The 23,531-nt window shown below is 41.1% G+C and overlaps 1 protein-coding gene across 1 annotated transcript in view; it reads left to right on the top strand.

Annotated features, from left to right (window-relative positions):
* The first annotated feature begins 3,673 nt into the window (after positions 1-3,673).
* Positions 3,674-23,531, top strand: part of UPF2 (UPF2 regulator of nonsense mediated mRNA decay) — a 68,395-nt gene continuing 48,537 nt past the window's right edge. Inside the window, exons 1-6 of the mRNA XM_086480960.1 lie at positions 3,674-3,704; positions 9,116-9,495; positions 10,548-11,327; positions 15,674-15,834; positions 16,825-17,022; positions 18,872-19,021. Of these exons, the coding sequence (XP_086337086.1) occupies positions 9,134-9,495; positions 10,548-11,327; positions 15,674-15,834; positions 16,825-17,022; positions 18,872-19,021 (1,651 nt within the window). The 5' untranslated portion in view covers positions 3,674-3,704; positions 9,116-9,133. The remainder of the gene's footprint in view (positions 3,705-9,115; positions 9,496-10,547; positions 11,328-15,673; positions 15,835-16,824; positions 17,023-18,871; positions 19,022-23,531) is intronic.

Genomic DNA, 23,531 nt, shown 5'->3' on the forward strand with positions numbered 1-23,531 from the left:
CGGAAATCAAAGAGTATTTTTTCCTTCAAATCAAACCGTGGTTATATGCTTTTGGGATGGGTGGAACTGGATTTTGCAACTGAATCAGTTAAGACACCAGTTGGCCAGGGATTTTATGATATTCACAGTTCTTGGAGAGGGGCCACTTGTGTTCCTTGAGGCCTGTATGGCCGGTCTTATGCAGATTTGTAGGAGCCCATTTGGGAGAAAACCAAAAGTGAATAACCTTTAAAGCTGCAAAGGCAGCACCAAAAGGATACAGCTATAGCAGGACAGATGTCAGGTGGCCAACAGAGTGAAATGTAGTAGAAACGTGGCTTCGAATATTGACTTTTTCAAAGGAACCTTGAAAATAATGTTGCAACATTACGTGATTTTGTGGTGTTTGTGCCAGTAGAGAGGCAGAGAAGGTTGATATAGTTAAATATTTCCATTCTGTGCTTGGGGAAAAAGACAAATGTTGCTGGCAGAACGCATGATGACGAAATACATTTCCACAGTTCTTAAGCAAATACCAGTCAAATAGCAGATATCATTGTGGGTTTGCTTTAAAGCAGATAGAGAGTTAGTTGACTATTTCCCAGTTAGCAAGTGATAGGAAAAGCTTTGAACATTAAAAGTCTTCCAAAGTTAAAAAGGACTAAATGAGATTATTCAGTCACATAAAGTGGATCTCAGAGAAAAAAATGGAGTATTTGTATATATGGATTCACTTACTGGTTTGATCAAGTCTAAGCGTGGGTTTATGCAACATATATCTTGTCAAGTCAACTTGTTGGGTTTTTTCCTGTCATTCAAAATTCAGTTAATCCAGATTTAAATTACTTTGCAGACTTTGCCAGCATAATCATCATGAGTAGGACACGATTGCATGTGGCAAAAGCCTTGCTGTAACTATATCTAGGTCAATAAAAGGTTTTTTTGACTTTGGCTCATGTCTAAATGTGAGAAAGTGGTACCTCTGCCAGCAGAAACACTGCTGCTAAGGGCAGATGCTCTGGCTCTGCAAGGGGATTCTCCTGGCCTGACTCTTTTGGCACAGAGAGCCTGTCCTAGAGAAAGCTCCTGTGTGAGGAAGATTCAGTTACTGCCTGATGTTCTGGCTAAGAAACTAGAAATGCTTCAAAATCGAGGTTGTGTGTACCCAGTAGTATACGGCGGCCTACCTAGCAGATCTAAACTTGCCAAATTTTAAATAGGAATCCGTCATCCGCTGGGAGTATTTCTAAAGAGATTATGGTCCTTGTCACTTTAGGAGTTATATCAGCCCGAGAAAACTGCTCACAAAATCAGTCCTGACAAAGTGTGTCAGCTGGAGGTATGTGGTGAAGAGAGGTTATCCTGGATCTGAGTGTCAGGATGGGCTGGACATAAGCAAACGTGATTGATTTTGACAGGACGCGATGCCACCTTGTACAGCTGGAAAAGAGTATATGCACTAAAATGTAGCTCCTCTCTGAGGAGGAGTGACTATAAATAATCTCCGAAAATCATGGGAATTAAACAGGTGGGTCTAAAAAAGTTATGTGAATATCAGCTCACTTGGCAAAAAAGATCATTTTCTGGATTTGGCTACAAGGAAATACTGAGTACACCTACAGGTTCTACGTTAGGCCAGTATTTGGCACAACTGTGATTCCTGTCTGAATATTGTTGGCGTGTTTGGTGCCAGTAATTCAGGAAACATATTGGAAAAGGTTGGGAAGAGCTTCAGGAACTAAAAAAATTGAAAGACATGGTTTATATCCGAGGCTCAGGAAATGAGATCTGCCTGGTTCTCTTTTTGGGAAGTTAGTAGGAAAACTCGATCGGTGTGTAAGCAGCCACCAAGGAAATGGGCACTTTATAAGGAAAAGCTTTCCAAGTCGTCAGAGAAAGGTAAAACAAGATTTATTCGCATGGTCTTTACAAAAGACAGTTCCAACATACTTGTAGCTGTGTGGGAATGTGGTATAAATACATAAGGAGCTTTTGTCTCCTTTCAACATTTTAGTGATAGTGCATTTTATTCACGTTAGAAAAGGCAGCAATATCATGCTTCAGAAGAAAACAAGCCAACATTTCTTCATGTAATGCCACTGAAACTGATACTTAAGTCTAATAATAACACTTTTCAAACCAGTCCTAGGAAAAAAAAAAAAAAAAAAGGAGTAATTCAGAGGCATCCACTGACAAGATTGGTGCCTTTGGAAAATACAGCATCAACACTAACATGGCGTTGCCCTCCCCATTTAACCCTTTTTTTCCCTCTGTTTAGCACACGGATCTTCTCCACGCTAGTGAATCGGTTTAATTAATGTGGTAACTCAAGATATTTTGGCAAGCAAATGAAATCTTTGTGTAGCAGGGACGCTCGAATGATGTGTGTAAATCCCAAGCTTCAAACTTTTCCAGAAAGAGATTTTTAGCTGTGTCTGCAAAACACAACAACAGGGAGGAGAGCTCTCTCCTGGGAAAAAAAACCTGTCTAGTCCTGTACCAGTTGGCAGAGGATACCTAAACCCCTGCATCGGTAAACAGAGTCTTTTATTTGGGCCGACTCTTGCCTCTGAATAAAGGGTGGCTGTAACAGCTGAATGATCTCATTACGCACATCCAGCCCTGCGCCGGCTGTCACGGCCTGATACGTGTGCGTGTGCTCGGTGTCAGTCTAGCGGCGTGTAAACACTTTCCCATACCTAAGAATAAAGCTTCTGTCAGAATCTGGACTCTAAACAGAGAAGAAATACCAGATTCACACTGAAATGCTGGCTCGTGCCGGCTGTTTCCAGCTTGGGCAACTTCAGAGTTCCTGCCCAGCGGGCACCGCCCTGCCCCCCGCGCGGCTCGGGAGCGTTTCACATAAACTGGGGAGTTCTGGGCAACTCGATTTACCGTTGGGAAATGCCTTCGGGTGTCCAGGGAGGAATACTGAGAGGACAGGAGGCCGAAGTGGAGGTACCAGGCTCAGACTACACCAGATGACGTCCATTCAGTCATCAGTTATGTAATAACTTGGTATCACGCCACTGTTATGCCAAGGATTTTTATCATGGCGGCATTTGAACAGACGAGGCAGCGCCGTGCCCGGTGCCCACCCGTGCGGTACGGCCGCCCCGCGGTCCCCTCAGAGAGGCCACCCTTGACATGACGGCTAGCCTGACGCGACGTGACGCCTCGCGGCCAAAGATACGTCACGGCAGTGACGTCACGCGGGGCAACACGGCAAATCGTGCACTGGGATCACCAGGGAAGGGCCACTGAGGGCTCGTTCCCCCTCGCTGCTGTGAGGGACGCGCCCTCCTGTACCACCGAGCCCCCCCCCTCCCCCGCCCCGCCTCCCTCCGCCACTTCCGCCTCCGCAGCCTCCCGGTAACCCGAGCAGGGCCGCCTGCCGTCAGGACCCCGCTCGGGGCTGCCCTCGGCGCTGCCTGACCCCCGCCTGTCGGGAAGCGCCGCTGGCCGAGCCGGCCGGAGCCGCGGCGACGGCGAGGTTAGGCGGCGCCTCTCTTCTTTTCGCTCCTGGGCATCGCGGGGCGGGCGCCGCGGGCTCGGCCGGGGCGGCGCTGTGGGTCAGGCAGCGCGGCGGGCGCCCCGGCAGGGAGCGCGGCGGGCGTCGTGAGGGGAGAAGAGCGAGGGGGCCTCGCGCGCCGGGGAGGGGGCCGCGGCGGGCGGCGGAGTTGGCGCTCCCCGGGAGGCCGGGCCGATGTCCGCACCGGGCGGAGGTAGCGGGGCTGAGGCGGCGGGGGGTACCGGCCGCTTGGGGAGGGCGGCGGCAGCGCTGGGCGGCCCGGAAGGTGGGGCGGCGCTGCGGTGTGTGGGGAAGAGAGCGCCGGGGGAGGTGGTGGGAGGGCGCAGGGGCCTGTTGGAGGCGGCGGCCGTGAGGCGGCGCGGGGAGAGGGTACCTCGGGGCCGAGGTGTGCCCGGGCAGAGGGGGCCGTGAGGGCGAGGAGGAGGAGGAGGAAGGGTTAGGGTGGGGATGCGGGCAGGGCGCAGGGAGGCGGTGGCAGGGGGAGAGGCAGGTGGCTGTTTTTCTCAGGGTGGCGGTGCGAGCGGGGAGGCAGAGCCTGAGACGGGGTTGTTGGAGAGCCTGCCTCCATGTGTAGGGGCGTCCTGCGGGAAGCGGGGAGGGTTGTTGGCTAAGAAGTCTTTTGCCTCGCGTGTATTTAGTGACTTGTCTGTAGGCCCTGTTTTTCCCAGTGAAAAGTGTGTTCTTGCAGATCTGACAGCAAAACGCTTCCTCCGAGACGTGTGGAACCGAAAGTAAAACTGTCCGGGTGGTTAGGCAGGCCTGCCTTCTCTGCCGCTGTGCAGGGGGGCTTCTTTCTCTGCACTGTAATTTCCTGTCTTGCTCTGTGTCTTATCTTTCAAAACTTGTGGCAGTTTATTTTGTTCTGACTGACCGTTGTCTTTCGTTATGTTCCTCCCTTTACTTAAGAGAAACCTTAATTGTATTTCAATCCTTGAAGCTTCTAGTTCTCATGTGGTGTGATTTATAACGATGGAGTTCGTTGCTCTTTGAGTTTTTTTCCAGCCAGGCAGAAGTGGGACATCTTGCCTATGTTCTTTATCTCCCTTATCTCTTTTATAACAGAGTAGCTGAATAAAGGAATGTTTATGTGATAATTTAATTTCCAGTAGCAGTAAAAAAGAATGTGAATAATCTCAATATGCTTGGTTTAATAACGCAGTATTTCTTCCCCCCATGCTTGTGTTTGCAAGGATTGAGATTATGCTTCATGGAACTGCAGTCTGTGGCAATAGGCTGTTTTTAGTGGTTTGCAAGGATTTAAGCGTATCAGGCCAAGGTGTTGATGTTCAGGCTTTTATTCTGAATGGTGATTAGATTAATGATGCTGAATACCTTTTATGAGTCTGATTCCCTTGAGAGTAAACACATAGATGCTTTATTTTAAATGTTGCCTGTGTATTTAAAGACCTATTTCTGAGCCTAGAGTATCATCAACACAATCTCATCACTTTTTCAAATTCTGAGATCAGTATGAAAAAAAAAAAAGTAGAAATTCAGGTACAATAAAAGATTTCTTAACCAAGATTGAGCTAAGGTAGGTCAAATAGTGAAAAACTAAGAAAAATAGTTTCTTCTGGAAAAATAGTATTTGTAAGTGGTGAAACTGAGACAATGGAGTGTTAAAAGCATCTAAAGGTCACTATGGAAGTGAACTGACAAGTCCAAAAGCATATGGAATGCTTGTCTTGTATCTGTCTTGTCCATCCTCTCTAATTTTTAGCTGTGAGCACCAGTTCTTCCTATCTACTGGCTTATGGAGTTCATGTCATTATCTTGCCTTTTCATCAGCACAGTCACCTAAACGTTAGGTATTAAATAGAACTTCTCTTAATGTTTCCTTACTAGTCCCTTAATCTGGACCAAACTGTGTATCTTCAGCCTGACTTCCTATGGAAATGGGACCCAGGCAACCCTGCTGCCTGCCTGTTTCCATCTTTCTCTGCTTCCCGCAATTTTTGAACCTTTCAGCCATTTTCAGTCCAATTAGGTGTTAACTTGTAGCTGAGGAAAAGTAATGAGGTCTACACGGACATTCTTGCCGAGGGCAGGGCGATAGCATATGCGCAGTGGACAGTTCTGGTTTGTCTGTGCCTTGTGCTGGCCCCGGGAATCAGCCCGGGTATCGCTCGGAGGCAGCAGCCACGCTGGCTGCCTCCTGCCCTCGGTGGTCGGCAGGCATAAATGAGCTGGCAGCACGATCAGAGGGGTTTGTGAGATAAGGAGTTCCATACGTAGCAGGTAGAGAGGAGTATTGTGACGTCTGTTCTGTGATACACATCAGAAATCTTTGTAAACTGGATTGTTGGGGCCTTTTTTGGTCACCAGTGTTCATGGGGGGAAAAGCGGGTAATGCTGCCTTGTGGTCAAAATCACGACATACCCGATTATGCTCCACCTTTTTTTTTTTTTTTTAATCCCATCTTCTCTATTTTGCTTTTATACAAGCAAATGTCAGATACACCTTTAAACAGAAATTGTGAGTTCTTAAATTTAATAAGAGTTTGAGAACTGTAATGATTTTTGGTAAGTGACCATGTTAAGTTACACCTGTATCTGGATATTTTGGTGTGTGGCTTTTGTTTGTGTTTTTTTGTTGTTTTTTGTGGGGGTTTTTTTCCAAATTGTTACTCAATTACCCTACTAACAGCAGTTGGGGGACAAAGATAAAAGCCGGACTACTGGAATTGTGTCATGCCTTTCCAGCATTTATTTAACCGAACAACCCTTTTTTCCAAATGTTTTCCTTTCAAATTTCCTAATTTATTATCTTTCAGAAACTAACACTTGTTTTTTTTAATGAATGTGTTACTCTATTTTTTTTGTTTAATTGACTTCCTGGTGAAAAACATTGTAATACAGTTACTGGAGAGTCTCATGCAATGTTCTAATGGACCTGATCTTACTAGGAAATGCTAAAAGCTTCCCTTTCAAACACCTTTTGTTAAAAATGGTAGGAGAGAGAGTTTAGCTGTCTCAAACTGATGGAATGTCAATTTGTAGTGAGAAAAGATTAATAAACAGTTGTTGTTGAATTTGTAACAGAGCACGTAGAGGATTTGTATCTCCCAGATGAACTGTGAGGAACAGGTCCTGCTTAGCTGGCCTTCAGAGATGGAAAAATTAGCTCAGACCTGTAATAGGAAGGGGGGGGCTGCTTATTTGTTTGGGTTTTGTTGACACCCTCCCACCTCTGCCTTGGTTAAGATCTCATTTTATAACAATAGATGATGTAGATGAGTGTTTTTGAAATCCAAGTAGTTCTGAGATGTTGAGCTGTGAAACTGTTTAGTTGTAGACATGCATTAGGGAGCCAGATTTGCTAGTGCTTGTTTAAGCAATGCTGATTTGATTGGTCTCACTTCCATAAATCAGTGTCAGAAACATTTCCTCATTGGTGCTGTTGCCAGTTCCTGTCAAAGAGGCCAAGTCCTGAGCAGGTTCTCCATTGGGAAGTTGTCACTGTCCGTATATGAGTATGCTGTGAATTTTTGCAGACGATTTTTTCTTCAGGAGACCTGGACAAACATCTTAAAAATTGTAACACAGCATTCCATGTGGGATAGTTGGTATATGAATTTGTCGTTTTATTGTTTGAGAGGTGGGGGAGGGAATGTGGAATACTTGGTTAGAAACGGAGATTTTCTTTAGTGTAATGTCTTTCAAAATAGTTTAATACTGGAAGCAGTCTACATTAGATTGGAATGTGAGTGTCTCATTATCCACTTTGTTGAGCAGATGCAGGAAATATGTGATTCTAGTGTATTTTCACCATCCAGTCTGAGTAAAATATTAGAAAGGCAAAAGTAAGGGTGGCAGTTGGGAACCAGCCTGGTCTTAGTGCTGAGAACTAAGTGATGGTTCTTTAGGCTGTATCACATGCAATCATGTCCCATCAGTCCTGCCTCTATATGCATTTAACTCGAAGCACATAAATATGTGAAAATTATTTTTTGTTTTAAGAAATTAATTTAGCCTGAAGTAAATGAGGCTTAGGTGGTTCCAACTGCCTCTTTCAGCCGGGTCTGGCCCTGTCTGATCCCGGACATGAGTCAGCAGAGTGCTCTCGCGTGAAGGGCAGCTGCATTCTAGACTGTAGTAGCAAGAGTTACCCAGCAGGTTGAGGATGGTGAGTCTTCCCCTCTGTTTGGTACTTACAAAACTACATCTGGACACCATATCCAGTTGTGGCTTCTCTGTTCCAAAAAGGGACTGACATGCTGGAGCAAGTCCATTGGAGGGCCACCAAGATCGTTAGGAGGCTGGGGGATGCGGTACGTGAAGAAAGACTGAGAGAACTGGGTTTCTTAATCTGTAAGAAGAGAGGGGGAAGTCTTATTATGGTCTACAGCAACCTGACAGAGAGGGTAGAGGAGGTGGAGCTGAGTTCCTCTTAAAGCTGTACAGGGATAGGATGAAAAGAAATGGACACGAGATGGGGCATAGCAAATTTCAGGATGGTATCAGGAAAAGCTTTTTCACAGTGTGGTTATTCAGGCACTGGAACAGGGGCCCAGAGGGGGCCCTTGCATCTCCATCCTTGGAGATACTCAGAACTTGGATAGCCAAGTCTGTGGTCTGACTGGACCTGCTTTGAGCAGGGGGTTGAACTGGGTGGCCTCCATAGTTTCCTTCTGATCTAAATTATTCTGTGATTCTACCCTTTCTTGTTCAATATATTTTATCTTCTGTGTCCTTAGCCAAATGAAACTAAAGCTTAGAGGACTAGAAAGCCCAGAGATGCTAAAGCTCCTACAAGTCCCCAGAAAAACATCGGTTGGGTAGGGACCGATACAAATTGGAGCCTTTGGTAACTCTTCTGCTGTTATTTCCGTTTGTTCTGCTAGCAGGGAAGTTTGTGCGTACGCCTTAGTCAGCACAGCATGCTCTTCCAGCTGGTACTTGTGCTGTAGGGAAGAGTGCCCGAGATAACTGGGGGAATCTTGGGAGGGGTGAGGAAAAAGGAGAGCAACGTGGCCCTTTTCACAATGGGGACAGTCAGGCTTTGGAGCAGGTTGGCCAGCAAGGTTGTGCAGTCTCTGTCCTTGGCGGTTTTCAGGACAGGAGCCTAGAGAAGTCTTGTCTGACCTCATAGCTGACCCTGCTGTCAGCAGGAGGTTGAACCCCTTGAGGTCTTGTCTAAACAGGATTATCCTATGTTGCAAGTAGAGGTAGCGGAAGGAAGAGTGTGCTTGGGAGACATGTAGAAGGGTCGGTGAGGCACAGGTGCGTGCTGATGAATCGAATATTTATTTATTTTTAAGTTGGGGGTACTTTGCTTTCATCAGTCTTGGATATATTTTCAGATGAACTTCTGTTTATGTTCCAAGATCTTCTATTCCTTGGGTTGTAGAAAGTTCCAAGTACTTTTACTGCACAATTCATGCTGGGGACAACTTTGCAGTGTAACGCTATAACAAAATGCCTGTTGTTAGGTCCGTTCCTTAGTTCAAGAGAATTTACCTTAGACCTGTATTTTATTCTGATCAGTTAGGCATTTGTGAGTTATCTTACTTAGTTAAGAACGAAGTGGGTAGGGGTGGGCTGTGAAAGTGACTAATCTGTCAACAACCAGTTAAAAGTACTTATTTTCCTGTGATTCTGCAGGCTTGCCTGGGTAACACAATGCCAGCTGAGCGCAAAAAGCCAGCAAATATGGAAGAGAAAGAATCTCCGTTAAATAATAAGGACAAAGAATTCAGCGAAAGGCGACCAGTAAGCACCAGGGAGAAGCCAAAAGAAGATGTCAAGGTTGGTGTGAAGAGAGAGACTTTAAAGGTTCCTGAAGATAAAAAGAAAAAACTGGAAGAGGATAAAAGAAAAAAGGAAGACAAGGAGCGGAAGAAAAAAGAAGAGGATAAAGTAAAGGCAGAAGAAGAGCAAAAGAAGAAAGAAGAAGAAGAAAAAAAGAAACTTGAAGAGGAGGAGAAAAAGAAACAAGAGGAGGAAGAGAAAAAGAAACAAGAAGAAGCAGCTGCTCAACTGAAGTAAGCTGTCTTTTAATGGTTTCATTGTGCCAAATGCTGTAGTCCTGCTGTCAGCATTGTGGGCAGAATGATAAAAGATGACCTGTTTGAGGTACTTGCTGTGAGTTGTGTGTAGTGTTACAAATTTTACATGGCTAGCTGAGTATGCTTTATGATTTCTACGTAATTTTGAGTTTTCCCCTCTAAACTCTATTGCTCTAATACGGGTCTTTGATAGTGTTTGCCATGTGATGACTGTATAATGCACAATTATGCTTCAATAAAGCAGCACAGTTTCTTTTAAGATGGAGAAGTGTTAGCGTCGTAAAATTTGGGATACAGGCTCAAACAGGTCCACAGACCAGAACAGGAGCAAATCTATTGTGAGGGATGGCTGTAATTTCTTTTAATCGATCAGAGACAATTGATACCTGGATGGCAAACACAGATTGTAACCTGGCAGTTCAAAACGTGATACTACCAAGACAGTATTTAGTATATTATCAAAAGTGTTGAAGATGACATCTTTAGACCAATAAAGCCAAAATTCCATACATTCTTGTGTTTGAAATATGTCACTTTCTAAGACTGAGGCAATGCCGTTGCCAAATTCTAGCTGGGACAGATGTATTTCACTTGTTTAAGACATTCTGTGTAATTTCAGTAGTCTGGAAGTAAAAGATTTCCCTTAATTGTGTAATACAGTAACCTGTTGAAAGGTTGTTGTCCTATTCTGTTTGAACTTCATCTGCATCTACAGTAAATGGAGTTCTATGTTTATATTTTCTAAATCTTTTGGGATTACTATGTTCTGCTTAGAAATATTTGAGAAATTTCATTTTGTAACAAGTAGTACTTGCCTTTTGCAGCAAAAAAAAATAAACAGAATTTACGAAGCAGATGCTCGAGCTTTCTAGGATTAACTTGTTTAAATACTTAAAAATAGAATGTTAAGGGGAAATAGTGTTTAGGCCTACTGGAGAGTTTCTGACTATGACTTTTTTTTTCCCTTTGCACTGTTAACCTGAAAATAAGGTTCTGTAATGAAAATGACTAGTTTTTATTTCTCTTAGAGAAAAAGAGGAAGCACATCAGCTCCATCAAGAGGCTTGGGAACGCCATCAGGCAAGGAAAGAGCTTCGCAGCAAAAACCAGAATGCACCAGACAATCGCCCTGAGGAAAACTTCTTCAGCAGACTGGATTCCAGTCTGAAGAAGAACACAGCTTTTGTGAAGAAGCTAAAAACCATTACAGAGCAACAAAGGGACTCCTTGTCCCATGACTTTAACAGCCTGAATTTAAGCAAATACATTGCAGAAGCTGTAGCTTCTATTGTCGAAGCCAAACTGAAAATATCCGATGTGAACTGCGCTGTGCACTTGTGTTCCCTCTTTCACCAGCGCTACGCTGATTTTGCTCCTTCATTACTTCAGGCTTGGAAAAAACATTTTGAGGCAAGGAAAGAAGAGAAAACTCCCAACATTACCAAGTTAAGAACTGATTTGCGTTTCATTGCAGAATTGACAATAGTTGGGATTTTCACTGACAAGGAAGGTCTGTCTTTAATCTATGAGCAGCTTAAAAATATTATTAACGCTGATCGAGAATCCCACACTCATGTTTCTGTGGTTATCAGCTTTTGTCGGCACTGTGGAGATGACATTGCTGGCTTGGTACCGAGGAAAGTAAAAACTGTTGCAGAGAAGTTTAACTTGAGCTTTCCTCCTAGTGAGATAATTAGCCCAGAGAAACAGCAGCCCTTCCAGAATTTGTTGAAGGAATACTTTACGTCTTTGACCAAACACCTGAAAAGGGACCACAGGGAGCTACAAAATATTGAAAGACAAAACAGGTGACACTTGAATGTTGTTTTTTTATTTATGGAGAAAAAAAATAGTTCATTTAAGAAATGCCTAGGTTTGTTGCGGTACTAGTAAACAAAGTAAGTGGTGTGTAAAAGATAAGTGTATTCTGCAATTTATCTAAAAAAAGTTCTAAATTTGCTCTGAGTACTTAAAAAAACAAATAGACTCTTCAAATATCTTTAAAGAAAATAGAGATTGTCCTTTAGCTTTAGTTCTCTTAGCTCTGTTAGTTTGGTGATGCTCCCTTAGCAGCTTGAGAGTAATGCTTCTTTCCCAGCTGGTACTGTGCTTTTCCAGTTGGCACAATCTGGTTTCTCCCTTTCCACCCACACGTATCTGATGGAGCATATGCCACAATAGCTTTGGCTTGTTTACTTTTTTTAGTGTACCAGTATGGAGGAAAAATTAGGATTAACAGTGTCCCTTACACTTTAATGTGGGCAAATTTTATGTATTAAAATGTTGGAGGGTATAGATAATTCGATTCAAATCCTCTTAAATGTCTCTGTGAAATACTAATATTGAAGCATACAAATATACACACCTTTGAGATCTGTACAATTTCATTTCTATCATGATCACATTGTTTAGTAATTGTTTGCTTTGCTTTAAAGCGTCCTGAATTGTCATTATTTGGGACAGCCTAAACCCAACTGCTGCTTTTAAAACGTGGTCATTCTTAAATCCTTGTGGAAGCATTCTGGGCAGATACAAATGAACACGTTACTGTGTGTAGGCACAGGTTTCAGCAAAAAGGCTGAACATCAATCCAGAGCCAAATGTATGCTTGGAATGCATTAAAATTGGATGTTCTCAAACCAAGGCTTTAAACTTGGATCCGCTATGGTGATGAGTGGTGTGCCGCAGTCCTATCCGGTCTCGGTCAGCTCAGTGTTGTATTTCACAGGACCATAAACTGACTTTTCAGCTACTGTTGTTTCGACAAGTACCTTAGTACTTAAAGTGTGTTACTGATTTAGTTGTTATTTTTTAAAAGTTAACGAATATGAAGTTTTATACTTTCACAACTGTAATTGGTTCTAGGCTCATTCGTTCTGGCTGGGATTTCAATGAGTGAGTGTTACAAAATCTATATGACAGGAAATAAAGTGAAAAAAGTTTCCAGGGGATATAAAGAATGTTAAGAAACCGTAAAGAAAGAAAGAACATAAGTGATCTAGGAGTGGGAAATATACTTTAAAGTTTACTTGCACAGCTGCACAAAAATGACTGGCTAGAGCCCTGAGCAGCCTGGCCTGTTCTCATCATTGAGCCTGCTTTGAGCAGATGAGATAGAGACCCCTTTATGCACCGTATCATATGAATTATCCCTATGAACTTTGGTACAAAGCTTTGTTTGGGGAGGAACTATCGTTTATGACTGGATTAAGATAATTCTATTATTAGTCTCTATCTGAACTTTAAGGTGTTTATTTTAACTGCTTAACAAGAGTTGGGGAATAAGTTTTGTTAAAAAACAAGACATTAAAAAATCTTTCCTGCCTAATTTTGTTTGCTCACAACCTGTCTGTAACAAAGAGAGCCTCTTGGCTTTTGCATGCTGTAGAAGGGCAAGGCATGAGGTCAAAAGACAGAAACTTGCCTAGTAAGAAGTCTGTGAATAGTATAGAAATCTTCCTAAATGGTGGATTTTGGGAAAGTGATTGTGTCGTTGGTTGCTTGCTTGCTTTTTGGGGGGAGTTTTTTGTTTGTTTGGTGTTTTCTTGTTTTTTTTAAAAAAACAATAATCCTACTGGAAAAAGTCCTCTGTGTATCTGAAGCCTGATCCGCTTTGCTGACAGCACCAGCCTTTTTCCCACTGTTATTCCAGAACCAGTGAAGTGAACAGGGAGCAAACTGTTCCCTCTTGTGCATCAACCATGTCATATCTTTAGGTTACGATGTTTTGTCATGTAAATACCTCTTGAATTTATCTGTGTCAGGAGAGTGACTGTGAAATAATTCAGGCTGTACAGATTCATTGAGTTAATTGAAAATTAATATGCTGACCTTAACAGTGCTTTCCTATTGTGTTACCTGCTGAATCATTTCAGAAAAATTAAAGCATTATTAGACACGAGGGTTTCTGCAGGTGGATAATTAGGAAAACTACCTCGAGTTATGCTTTGACAGTAGAACTGATGATTGTTTGGTTACACAGCTAAGGGCACAGCAGTATCTGTGCAGGCTGTGTCATTGGAAGGAAATAACTTGATTCCCAAATTCTAGTGCGAGTTCTCAAAAATGAGTGTTAGATATGGAAGAAACTTTTGTCTAAAGTAAGCATGTTTTTTAAGATCTGCTGAACTTGTGTTGTGGCACTTCATGGAATTCTGAGGAGACATAAAGGGAAATGACTACTGTATGCTGTACTTTTAATTTTATTAAAAAACAAATAGTGCTTTTTAAAGTTTGCTTGGTATGCTTTAGCTTGCTTGAGTTTATTAACACTTGTCTTTTGGGAACTGAAACTGAGAGCTGAAACTTTTGTACTGTTGTTACAGCACTTTGCCCTTTTGTTTGTTTGTTTTTTTAATAATAGCACAGACCATCAGTGCTGATGTTTATGAGGTTGTTGGTATGTTTTAAACTTAAAATATGTACCTAATGGTTAGCTGTCTCCATGGAAAGGCTACGAATTGGCATCTAACTTGCTTCCTGAATCCAAACTGAACTACTGCACTTCAGAAATTGTCAGTGGTTATTCAGTTCGTAAACTTTTCTTGCTCTGCTTTGCTGGAGCAGGTAATACATGTTACATAGGTTTGAGTTTGTATGAGGGGCGAGAAATAGAACTTTTGCTGGTGTAACTGCTTCATGCCCTCTAGCAAGACATCTATGTCAGGTTTTGGTTCTGAGCAGATATAAGGGATTTTGTTGCTCATGCTGTGAATGTGTTGTGTACAAAGATGACTTCTGTTTTACAGTTAACCTGGAACTGAGGAAAGCACTTACACTGCTTAAACTGCTTTAGAATTTTTATGCCATAAAAATTCAGGGTCTTTTGGCAAGAGTGTTATTGTATACTTACTGCTTAATAAAAACCTAATGATAATGTAATGATACCACATGCTTTAGAAGTTACAGCATTTGCCACCTTATTTCAGACTTTGTCTTCTGACACTGTCATCTCAGTGCGGGTTGTGTTGTCAGTGGTTACAGCGAGTTAGTCCAGTGTCACTGGCGTTATTCAAAACCAAACTGGAAATCTGCTAGGCAAGCTCATTCTGTCAGCTTCCCTTTGAGAGGCATACGTTTGATCTGAGCCCACTTGTATCTTTGCTGTAGCAGGCCCCCGAACAGCTCAGTTGGCCCAAAGTGTCCCTTGGTGGTAAAGAACTGACTGTGCCTCATCCGTATAAGAACTGTTCATGCAGAGTGGTTTATCCACCGATGGGAAGATGGTGCTTCTCAGGAGCTCTAGTTGAGGACAAAGTAGAACATTGCTAATGAGCAACCAGCTTATTCTTAATTAACCCAAAATCAAGGATAACAGTCTTTCATCAGTCTTCTGTGGCAAGCCGTGGGCTAGCAGAAGTTACCTTGTTCTGTACATTTGGTTCGAAGTAGTGAAAGTTCTTAGTATTTTTTTGTCTGACATCCAAGATGGCCTTAAGTGTAGTTTGGTAAGAGAATTGAGCTGTATTGTTCTGCATGTAATCCTGAAACTGCTTTATTATGCACTTGTAAGCAGGGATTACGTTCCAAATGCAAGTTGCTTTTGACAACGTATTTCAATTTTAAAAATGAGATTTTAAAATAAGTATGGATAGTTTCATAAAAGAAAACAAAGAGCAAGTGAAAAAGCAAGCGTAACTGCTTAATTTGCAGTGATAGCCTTGAAATAACTGCGTTCATTGGAAAATTAATGGGCTGGTTTTAACGTACAGGGGTTTTTTGAGTCTTCTGGCAATGATTGCCCATTTATCATTTGAAAATCATGGAAATGTATTGTTACAGATGCAAAGTAACTTTTAACCAGCTTTCATGTAAGCTGAATGTTTTAATTTACTGCAGAATTCTTTTCATAGTGCAGGACTGTTACAGGGTAATCATGGCAAAAACATAAGTTAGCCTTTCTCTTTGGACACTGAAGTTAGAGCTTCTGTGGACTGTACTATCATCAGTGATATTGAAGTCAGTAATTCAGTATGGTTGGCTTGGAAATAAAAAAGTGGTGCTCAAATTTTGCTATTGTGGTCTAAACTAGAGTTCTCACAGCTCCCTCAAACAAGAAAGGTTAGCTTTGCTCAGCGAAATTGGTAGTGGTTCAGCATAGCTCAAATGCATTATAAGAAAAAAGGTTGTCTTACTGTAACTTTGATTTTTGTAGGCGCATTCTTCACTCCAAAGGAGAGCTGAGTGAAGATCGACACAAGCAATATGAGGAATTTGCAATGTCCTATCAGAAGCTGTTGGCAAATTCTCAATCCCTAGCTGATCTTTTGGATGAAAATATGCCTGACCTTCCCCAAGAGAAACCAACACCTGAGGGTAGGCCATCTTCCAAAGCGAGTAAATGGACTTGGCTTGCATGTCATGGGAAGACTGACCAAGCCCCCTTACCGGTGTCTTTTCTCCATTGTTTTTTTTTTTGTTTAGACTTTCCCTCTTAAGGATATCAACAAATGAATAATACTTTTTAATTAAAGTAGTTAAACCTAACGTGTAACCATAACTATTACATGTGCTGTGTAAGTACCTTAGTACGATATCTTTAGATTTGTTTCAGGTAATATAGGAATAAATAGGAAATTTAAAATGTTTCTAACCTAATCCTTTCCATTTAATATATTGCCCTTTTTAATACTTAAAGAACTGTATGTGTTAGTTTTAAAATCTGATGTTGTTCAAAAATGGGTTTGAGGTATATTTTGGGTCATGATGTTACAAGCAGGAACATACCGTTAAGCCACATAAGTCACTAGATGGTTCTCTGACCTCCTGAGAAGCACAGCAGTTAACTGGCAGAGCTATTCAATGCCTTAATGAATCTCAAATTTTAGTTTTAGAGATGTTGTTGAAATCACGAGTGTACTTTTTGTCTGAAATGATCTTGAGCTTAAAAAAAGCTGTATTTCTTGAATTGCTCCAATTTAGAATTATTCTTTTTATGCATCTGTTCTTAGAATGCCATGGGTACAGTTTATCATACTCAGTGGTTACTTTTTATGCTAATGTGGTTAAAGTGTGTTATAGCTTTCATTTCTAATACCGCATAATGTGCTGCTTGATTTTACTTGTCACTCTGATACTGTCTGTTTTCTGTCAGTGTCAAATTTAAGATTACTTATTGATATGTCTAATATTAAGATTGGGTTGCTAAAAGCACTTTAAAGTATACATTGCAACATTTAGGTGAAAAGAGTTGTAGTAATGGTTGACGTGTTTCGAAAAGTATTTTTTTAATCTGTAAAGGTGCCTCCCTTTCAAAGATCAGAAACTTGTATAAATAACTTTCTTATGGTTTCACTGTTTTTGCAGAACATGGACCTGGTATTGATATTTTCACACCAGGAAAGCCTGGAGAGTATGACCTGGAGGGGGGTATCTGGGAAGACGAAGATGCTAGAAACTTCTATGAGAATCTCATTGACTTAAAGGCTTTTGTGCCAGCAATTTTGTTTAAAGATAATGAAAAATGTTCCCAGAACAAGGATTCCAGCAAAGATGAATCAAGAGGTAGAATGCTTAGATGAGTATTTTTTTAACATACCTTGTCCAACAGATACGCAAATTTGATGGAAGTAATGAGTCTCTAATGAAATAATTTGTGGTGATCAGGACAGTATTGAATTTTTAGGGAGGAAGGTGTGTGTGATAGGGGTTGTATCTGGGTGTGGTATTTAAGGAAGGTAAAAAAATGCGTTTTAATATTGCTAGAATTTTAAATTAAATGATTGGAGAGTAGCCAATGTGAGCAAATACTAACTTTTCTCTGAGAAACCTAAAGTTTACTTTCTTTGAACGAGGTTAGTGTTCATTTTGGGTTTTGCACTAAATTGTTACTGGTAGCGAACTGTCTCAGTATAAAATTGCAGTAGGTTAAAAGGCCTGGTTGGTTCCTCACTTCTGATGCAGCCCTAGGTTCACAACCAGGCATTGGTAGACTTCAGTTATAATGGGATAAAAAGGACATTCACCATCACTGGCCTAAAGCGTAAGAGAAGATGTGTGCTTGGATAAAAGCAGCATTTTGGCATTGAGGAAATGCCAAGACAGTCACAGGCTACATGATTTTCTAATACACATGTAGCAGGTCAGTGTTGAGTATTAATGGAATTTCAACTTTATAGCTTATGGCCTTATTTCTGATTTCTAAAGTCTGAAATTTCTCTGTGAGGATAGTTAGTTGTTGGAGCACCTTGCCCAGGGAGACTGGAATCTCTGTCTTAAGAGATTTTTCTCAAGACAGCTGCAAAAAATCCCTGAGAAATTTGGTGTGAATACAGTGCTCATTCACTTTGAGCAGAAGGTTAAACTAGAGACCTCACCAAGTTCCCTTCCAGACTAATTTTGTCTGTGATTCTGAATAGGTTGTCTGCTTTGACTTGTGCACTGTTTAGAAGTTGTTACATTTTTGTTTGAAAAATTTAAGTATTTTAATAAGGTTATTTGCCTTGAAGCTTATTTTTTCATGAAGCATAGTCTGCAAATGAGGCTTGAAGGAGGCCTGAAAGAATAGTGAAGTGTTGTAATCTCTTGGAAAAATGCTCTGTGCCGGACCAGTGTTGTTGTCCAAGAAAAATATTAGCTATTCCTTTCTGAATCTTCATCTAGAGAATCATAGATGATTTGTTTTCAAGGAAAATGTGATTTTTATTTGACCTTCTACATAGCACATTATTTCTTCAGTATTTTCCTCCTGTTTTGCTTTTTGCCTTTTTTTTTTTTCTTGGTCTGTGTAAAACCCTTTCTGTTTACCTTGTTTTGTCAATTTTGTTATCAGTTGAGTTACAAAGAATATGCAGTGCACATGTTAAATTAGACTCTATATCTTTGAATCTGACTCTCTGAATAATGTTTGTAATACTCATTTACTGGGGTTTGGAGGATAACGTTTTTCTGTCTGACCTTGCCAGTATGAAAGTTTGGTTTTGTCTTTTTTTTTTGCTTGCACTTTCCATGTGATGACCTGGCAATCCATTTCAAGCACTTTAGGACTTAGATTCTTACATTTCTGAATATCTTACTCGATTTGAATGTATGCATGTCATCCTGTGAAGGCGTACCAGGTGTAGTTCAGAACAAACTAAAGCACTAAAAACTGTCATCCATCCTTAATAGACCCCAATGTAGGTAAATGTTTGCAGTTTTCAGACGTATGGGTAAAGCTATCTGAAGGATATCAAACCACTGACACCTAACAGTGAGACAGCGTAGTTTTAAGAGGTAGATATTCTTTGCCCTATTTCCTTTTAACAAGACTAAGACACTAAAGAGATGTTGGTTTAGGAACATAAGTCTTCCTGTATTCTAATCATGACTGCAAGTACTTAATAATTACTATTTCTACTTAACATTCAAATAGATTCAAAAGATGCCAAAGATAATAAGGAAGCACCTGGGAGTGAGGATTTGGAGTTGGAGCTGGAGAACCTGGATATTAATGATGATACCCTGGAGTTAGACTGTGGAGATGAGGCAGAAGATCTTACAAAAAAGCTTCTTGATGAGCAAGGTAAAAAGAATTGGTTTTAGGGATTCCTTGTTTCCTGATTGTTTTTTTTTGAGCTTGATGGTCAGTAGATAGAGTGACTTCAGGGAGAACTATTATTTATTTATTTATGAAATGAGTAGCTAGAAACTGTTAGGATTGTGGTCAAAAACGTATTTGTAACAGGACATTCAGATACAAATAAGTATTATATGGAGGTTTACGTAGTGAAAGTTACTGATTCCTTCATATAGCTTTTAAGAATACTCAACTGTAAAGGCAGTTGTCTGAAAAGTGGCTAGAAAGAAGTATGTCTACTTCAGTACGTAAATTATTTTCTCATCAAATGTGCTTAAAGTAGTAAAAATATTTTCTGTTTTTAACTTCTTGAAATCTAAGATTCAGTTCTGCCTTTCTATCTTTTTAATTGTTAAAGACTTATTTTGATGTTATGGCTTTACATATGAGGATTTAAGAATTCTGACCTGTACTTATGCATAAAGGGCTGCAAATAGCACCTGTGAAAGTCTAGCTGTTAGTTTTACTAGGGGAAGAAGCAGCAAAATGTTTCTTAATAATTCTTCTAAGAATTACAAGTTCTTCTTTCAGTGGTACTGAATAGTGGGAAAAGCACCATCAGGTGTTAAGAGCCAAATTCATAGAAGAGCAAGTGAGGTGTTTTCTCCGAGCCCAGTTTGCAAGACACATCGGTTTTGCTGTTTGGATTTCCAAGGACAAATGCAGATTCTTTTCTTTCATTTCTGAAGCAGGAAACTTGTTCTGTGGGTAGAATGTGGAGAAAAAAAAAAAAAAATCACATCTAGAGTCCACAGGCTGGAGATTCTGTGGCTTAAAAGTGAAAATCTTACCTGATCTAGTGGATTTCTAATCTACTCATCCTCTTGCTTGAAACTGCATTGGGCTTTAAAAGCTAAGAAATTAAAGCCAAAACTTCAAGCCTTGGAGTTCACATCAAAGCAAAGAAGTTCAGGCCCTGGCAAAGGCTGTGTATTGGTGTCTAAAGCGAGGGTTCATCTAACCAAGCTGGTGCGGGGATCTGTGGGTTTGGTGCTGAGTAGCTCAAACAGCTCCTCAGCGTGCTGGTCTCTCGGCTGACGATAAGGATGGGTTAGGGCATATGGATCTTTAAACTGGATGACTCTCTTGTGTACCTAAAGTTAGTTGAGCTGAAATTAATCTTGGGACTATGCTGTTCTGTGACACCTGACAAATTCAAAGAAATTAGACCGCTCCAGAGCAGAGTGTTTCAGACTCCTTCTGAAAGGAAAACTGTCAGAATAAGTAATTCTGTATAATACTTCCTTAGATTTTTCCTTTGTTTACCCAGGCAGGTTGGAAAAAGCCATACCCTCTTTGGAATAAATTTTCCCTTCCATTTATGTTCTTCTCTGGGTAGTCATCAGCTCATTAAGATGTTACATTTTAATTGCAGGATGTTCATCTTCAATAAATCGTTATCTTCTGGTCAGAGATCTGAAACAAAACCGTAAAGAGCCTGGTTCTGGCTGTCTGTGAGGGGGGAACACAGAGATGTTCTCTTGAAATCATAGAATCATAGAACACCGGGTTGGAAGGGACCTCAAGGACCATCTGGTCCAGCCTTTCTTGGCAGATGCACAGTCTGGACAGGATGGCCCAGCACCCTGTCCAGCTGAGTCTTAACAGTGTCCAATGTTGGGGAATCCACCACTTCCTGGGGAGGTTATTCCAATGGCTCATGGTTCTCATAGTGAAAAGTTTCCCTCATGTCCAATTGGAATCTCCCCAGGAGTAACTTGTACCCGTTACCCCTTGTCTTTTTCCATGTGACTGTAAAAGGGAGTTTCCATCTTCTGTGTATCCACCCTTTAAATCCTGACACGTGGTAATAAGGTCTCACCTGAGCCTTCTTTTCTCAAGGCTGAACAAACCCAGTTCTCTCAGCCTTTCCTCATATGGCAGGCCTCCCAGACCTTTGACCATCTCCATGGCCCTTTGTTGGAATTAAAAGAGAAAAGAGTAGTTCATCCTGGATTGATTGGTCATAGCCTGCTAGATAGGCCAAAAATACTTTGTTAGTAGACATCTAAAGGAACGTGGATGTTTCCTCCTTCTTTTGGAAGGTATTCTTGACTTGACAGGGGGACGAAGATTATTCCAAATATAAAGACAAAGTCAAATAACATGAGTGAGATCCTGTGGAAGAGGAAGGTATGACAGGAGATGAGATCAGAAATAGAAGGTGCAGTCTCTGTACAGTGCTAGCCTACTGGGGGACAATGCCAGTTTGAGTATGTACAGTAGCACAGAAGGGATCGGTGATCATGCTTTTGGTTATAAAAGGAAGGTGATGCGTGTTTTGTCATAATACAAAATATTAACCATCAACACTAGTTTCTGTTCGTAAACTAGACATTGAGCATCAAACAGACTTCCATCTGAAAGGTTAATCTAAAATGTGTTAGAATGGGGTTTATTTTTTATCATTGCTTCATGATTGTCTTTTGCTCATTAGTTTAGTTTATTTTTTTGTGAAACGTAGAAACTTAGTGTCTTTGAATTCTATACCTTTTGTCAAATTTCTTTGTTACTGACAAGTAACTTCATAAATTAATGATGGAAATTAACATAGACATGATGGCCACATCCTTGTTCTGCTAGAAAAGTAGGCTCTAAAATAGCAGCATGTAAGTGTTACTTGAAACATACAGAGAAACAAAGTGGTTTTTTGGTGGGTGTCTGTGTAATTCTGAATGCTCCTAGTTGGTATCACCAGATACTAACAAAATTCTGAATTTAGGTGTTTAAGTTCTGTGATGTATTTCCATCTAGTGAACTGGTAGATTTTTCAGCCTTTCTCTTAAGTAAAATTCACTTAGTTTGAAATTACAAAAACTAGGTTACTTTAGCTGCAAAATACAGCTTTAATTTTTCTTCATATGTACTGGATTTTTGTGCCTCTAATTGAGGTAAATTAGTAGTTTTGTGTAGTAGTACGTTAGTAGTTTTGTGTAGTGGTTGTGCATGTTTTGTGCAAAGCCAGCAAAGAATGAAACCACTATATTATGACACTACTACAAACATAAACCAGAGTATTCCTAGGTTGGGATGGGCCTTTGGTATAAAAAGGGAGGATGCATGAGGTATAGCAGAGTCTTAGATCATAAAATAGTTTGGGTTGGAAGGGACCTTTAAAGCTCATCTAGTCCACGCACCCCCTCCCCCCCGCAACGAGCAGGGACGTCCTGAACTAGATCAGGTTGCTCAGAGCCCTGTCCAGCCTGATGTAAGCTCCGAGATGAAGAAAAGTAGCTTTAGTTATAGTGGTAATCTGGGGGTGTGGATTTAATTGGCAGAGGAAATAAGTAAACTATAGAGGGGAAAACAGGATAAATAGGGTAGACAGTCCAGTCGAGCAGTGGGTGCTGCATACCTTTTGTTACTTCTGCATCTCCTCCTGTCACTTCTCTTCAGTCTTTTCTCCCCTGTGTGAATATGAGGGAGATGAGGCAGTTTCCCAAAGTATGTGGTTTTTAAAGCATGTCTGCCCTGGTGTAGCATCCTTTACAGCATTGCAGTGCCTGTTTCTGCACTTTAGGAAAAAAGTCTGGAGTCCGTAGTCAGCTGAGTTTGATACGACATGTAAAAGGAAAGTTGATGCAATTAGTTGAAAAGGTTTGTTTAGCAGGACTTCAGCTAATTTATTTTGCTTCTCTGTTGTGTTAACTTTGAGTGAATCTTAATTTTCTTATTTTCAATATGCTCAGGGAAGAGAAAGGGAGCAGGTAGCACCGGGGCTGAAAATAGTGATGGAGAACATGCTGAAAGACGTGAGTTTTGAAACTGTTTTTAAAAGAGTAGATAAAGTGTTAAAAATGAAGTTGTGTGAATGGAGATAAAAATGTGAAAGGATCAGCCAGAGTGGAAGCCATCAAGGGTACTGGGAGCAGGAGGGGTCTGATATTAATGTATGTCTAGTGCCAGGTTTTGTAAGATTGGTGAGCATCAGAGGTGATGTGTAGAAGTGAGTATTAAGTCAACATTGTTAACTGCTGCACTGTTTAGAGAGCTGGCAAAGTTACAACTAGAAGAGCAGGAAATTAAAAAGAAAAGAAATAATTTTGGGGCTTGTGGGACTAGGTGCTGCACACGTTCCTCAGTAAGGCTTTGATTCAACAAGACGTTTAACATTACAGTTATGCCTAAGTTGTGCAGAGAGGGGGATCCAGCCAACAGTTTGGTCACAGTATGGGTTCGTACCGTCTGAATGTGAGGGCTCCCGCATGATCGACTTCATTACAGAAACTGATCTCACAGAGGAAGAGCTGCTAGCGTTACAAAAGCGCTTCTGTTACTTCCACTGTCTGGGTGATGCTATACAAAGTAGACTGAAGCTTTCAGGCAGAGCAGAGTTTCCGGGAGAGAGCCCTCTGTAAGGTTATAATTTGGTAAAAATTAAAAAAGTTGACAATAAGGGAGCCAGGGCTTTCCCAGAAAGTGCGTGTGTAGGGAGAGGGGGAAGCAAATAACTGTC

This window comes from Leptosomus discolor, chromosome 1 (assembly GCF_034619465.1).
Source record: "Leptosomus discolor isolate bLepDis1 chromosome 1, bLepDis1.hap2, whole genome shotgun sequence".
NCBI lineage: Eukaryota > Metazoa > Chordata > Aves > Leptosomiformes > Leptosomidae > Leptosomus > Leptosomus discolor.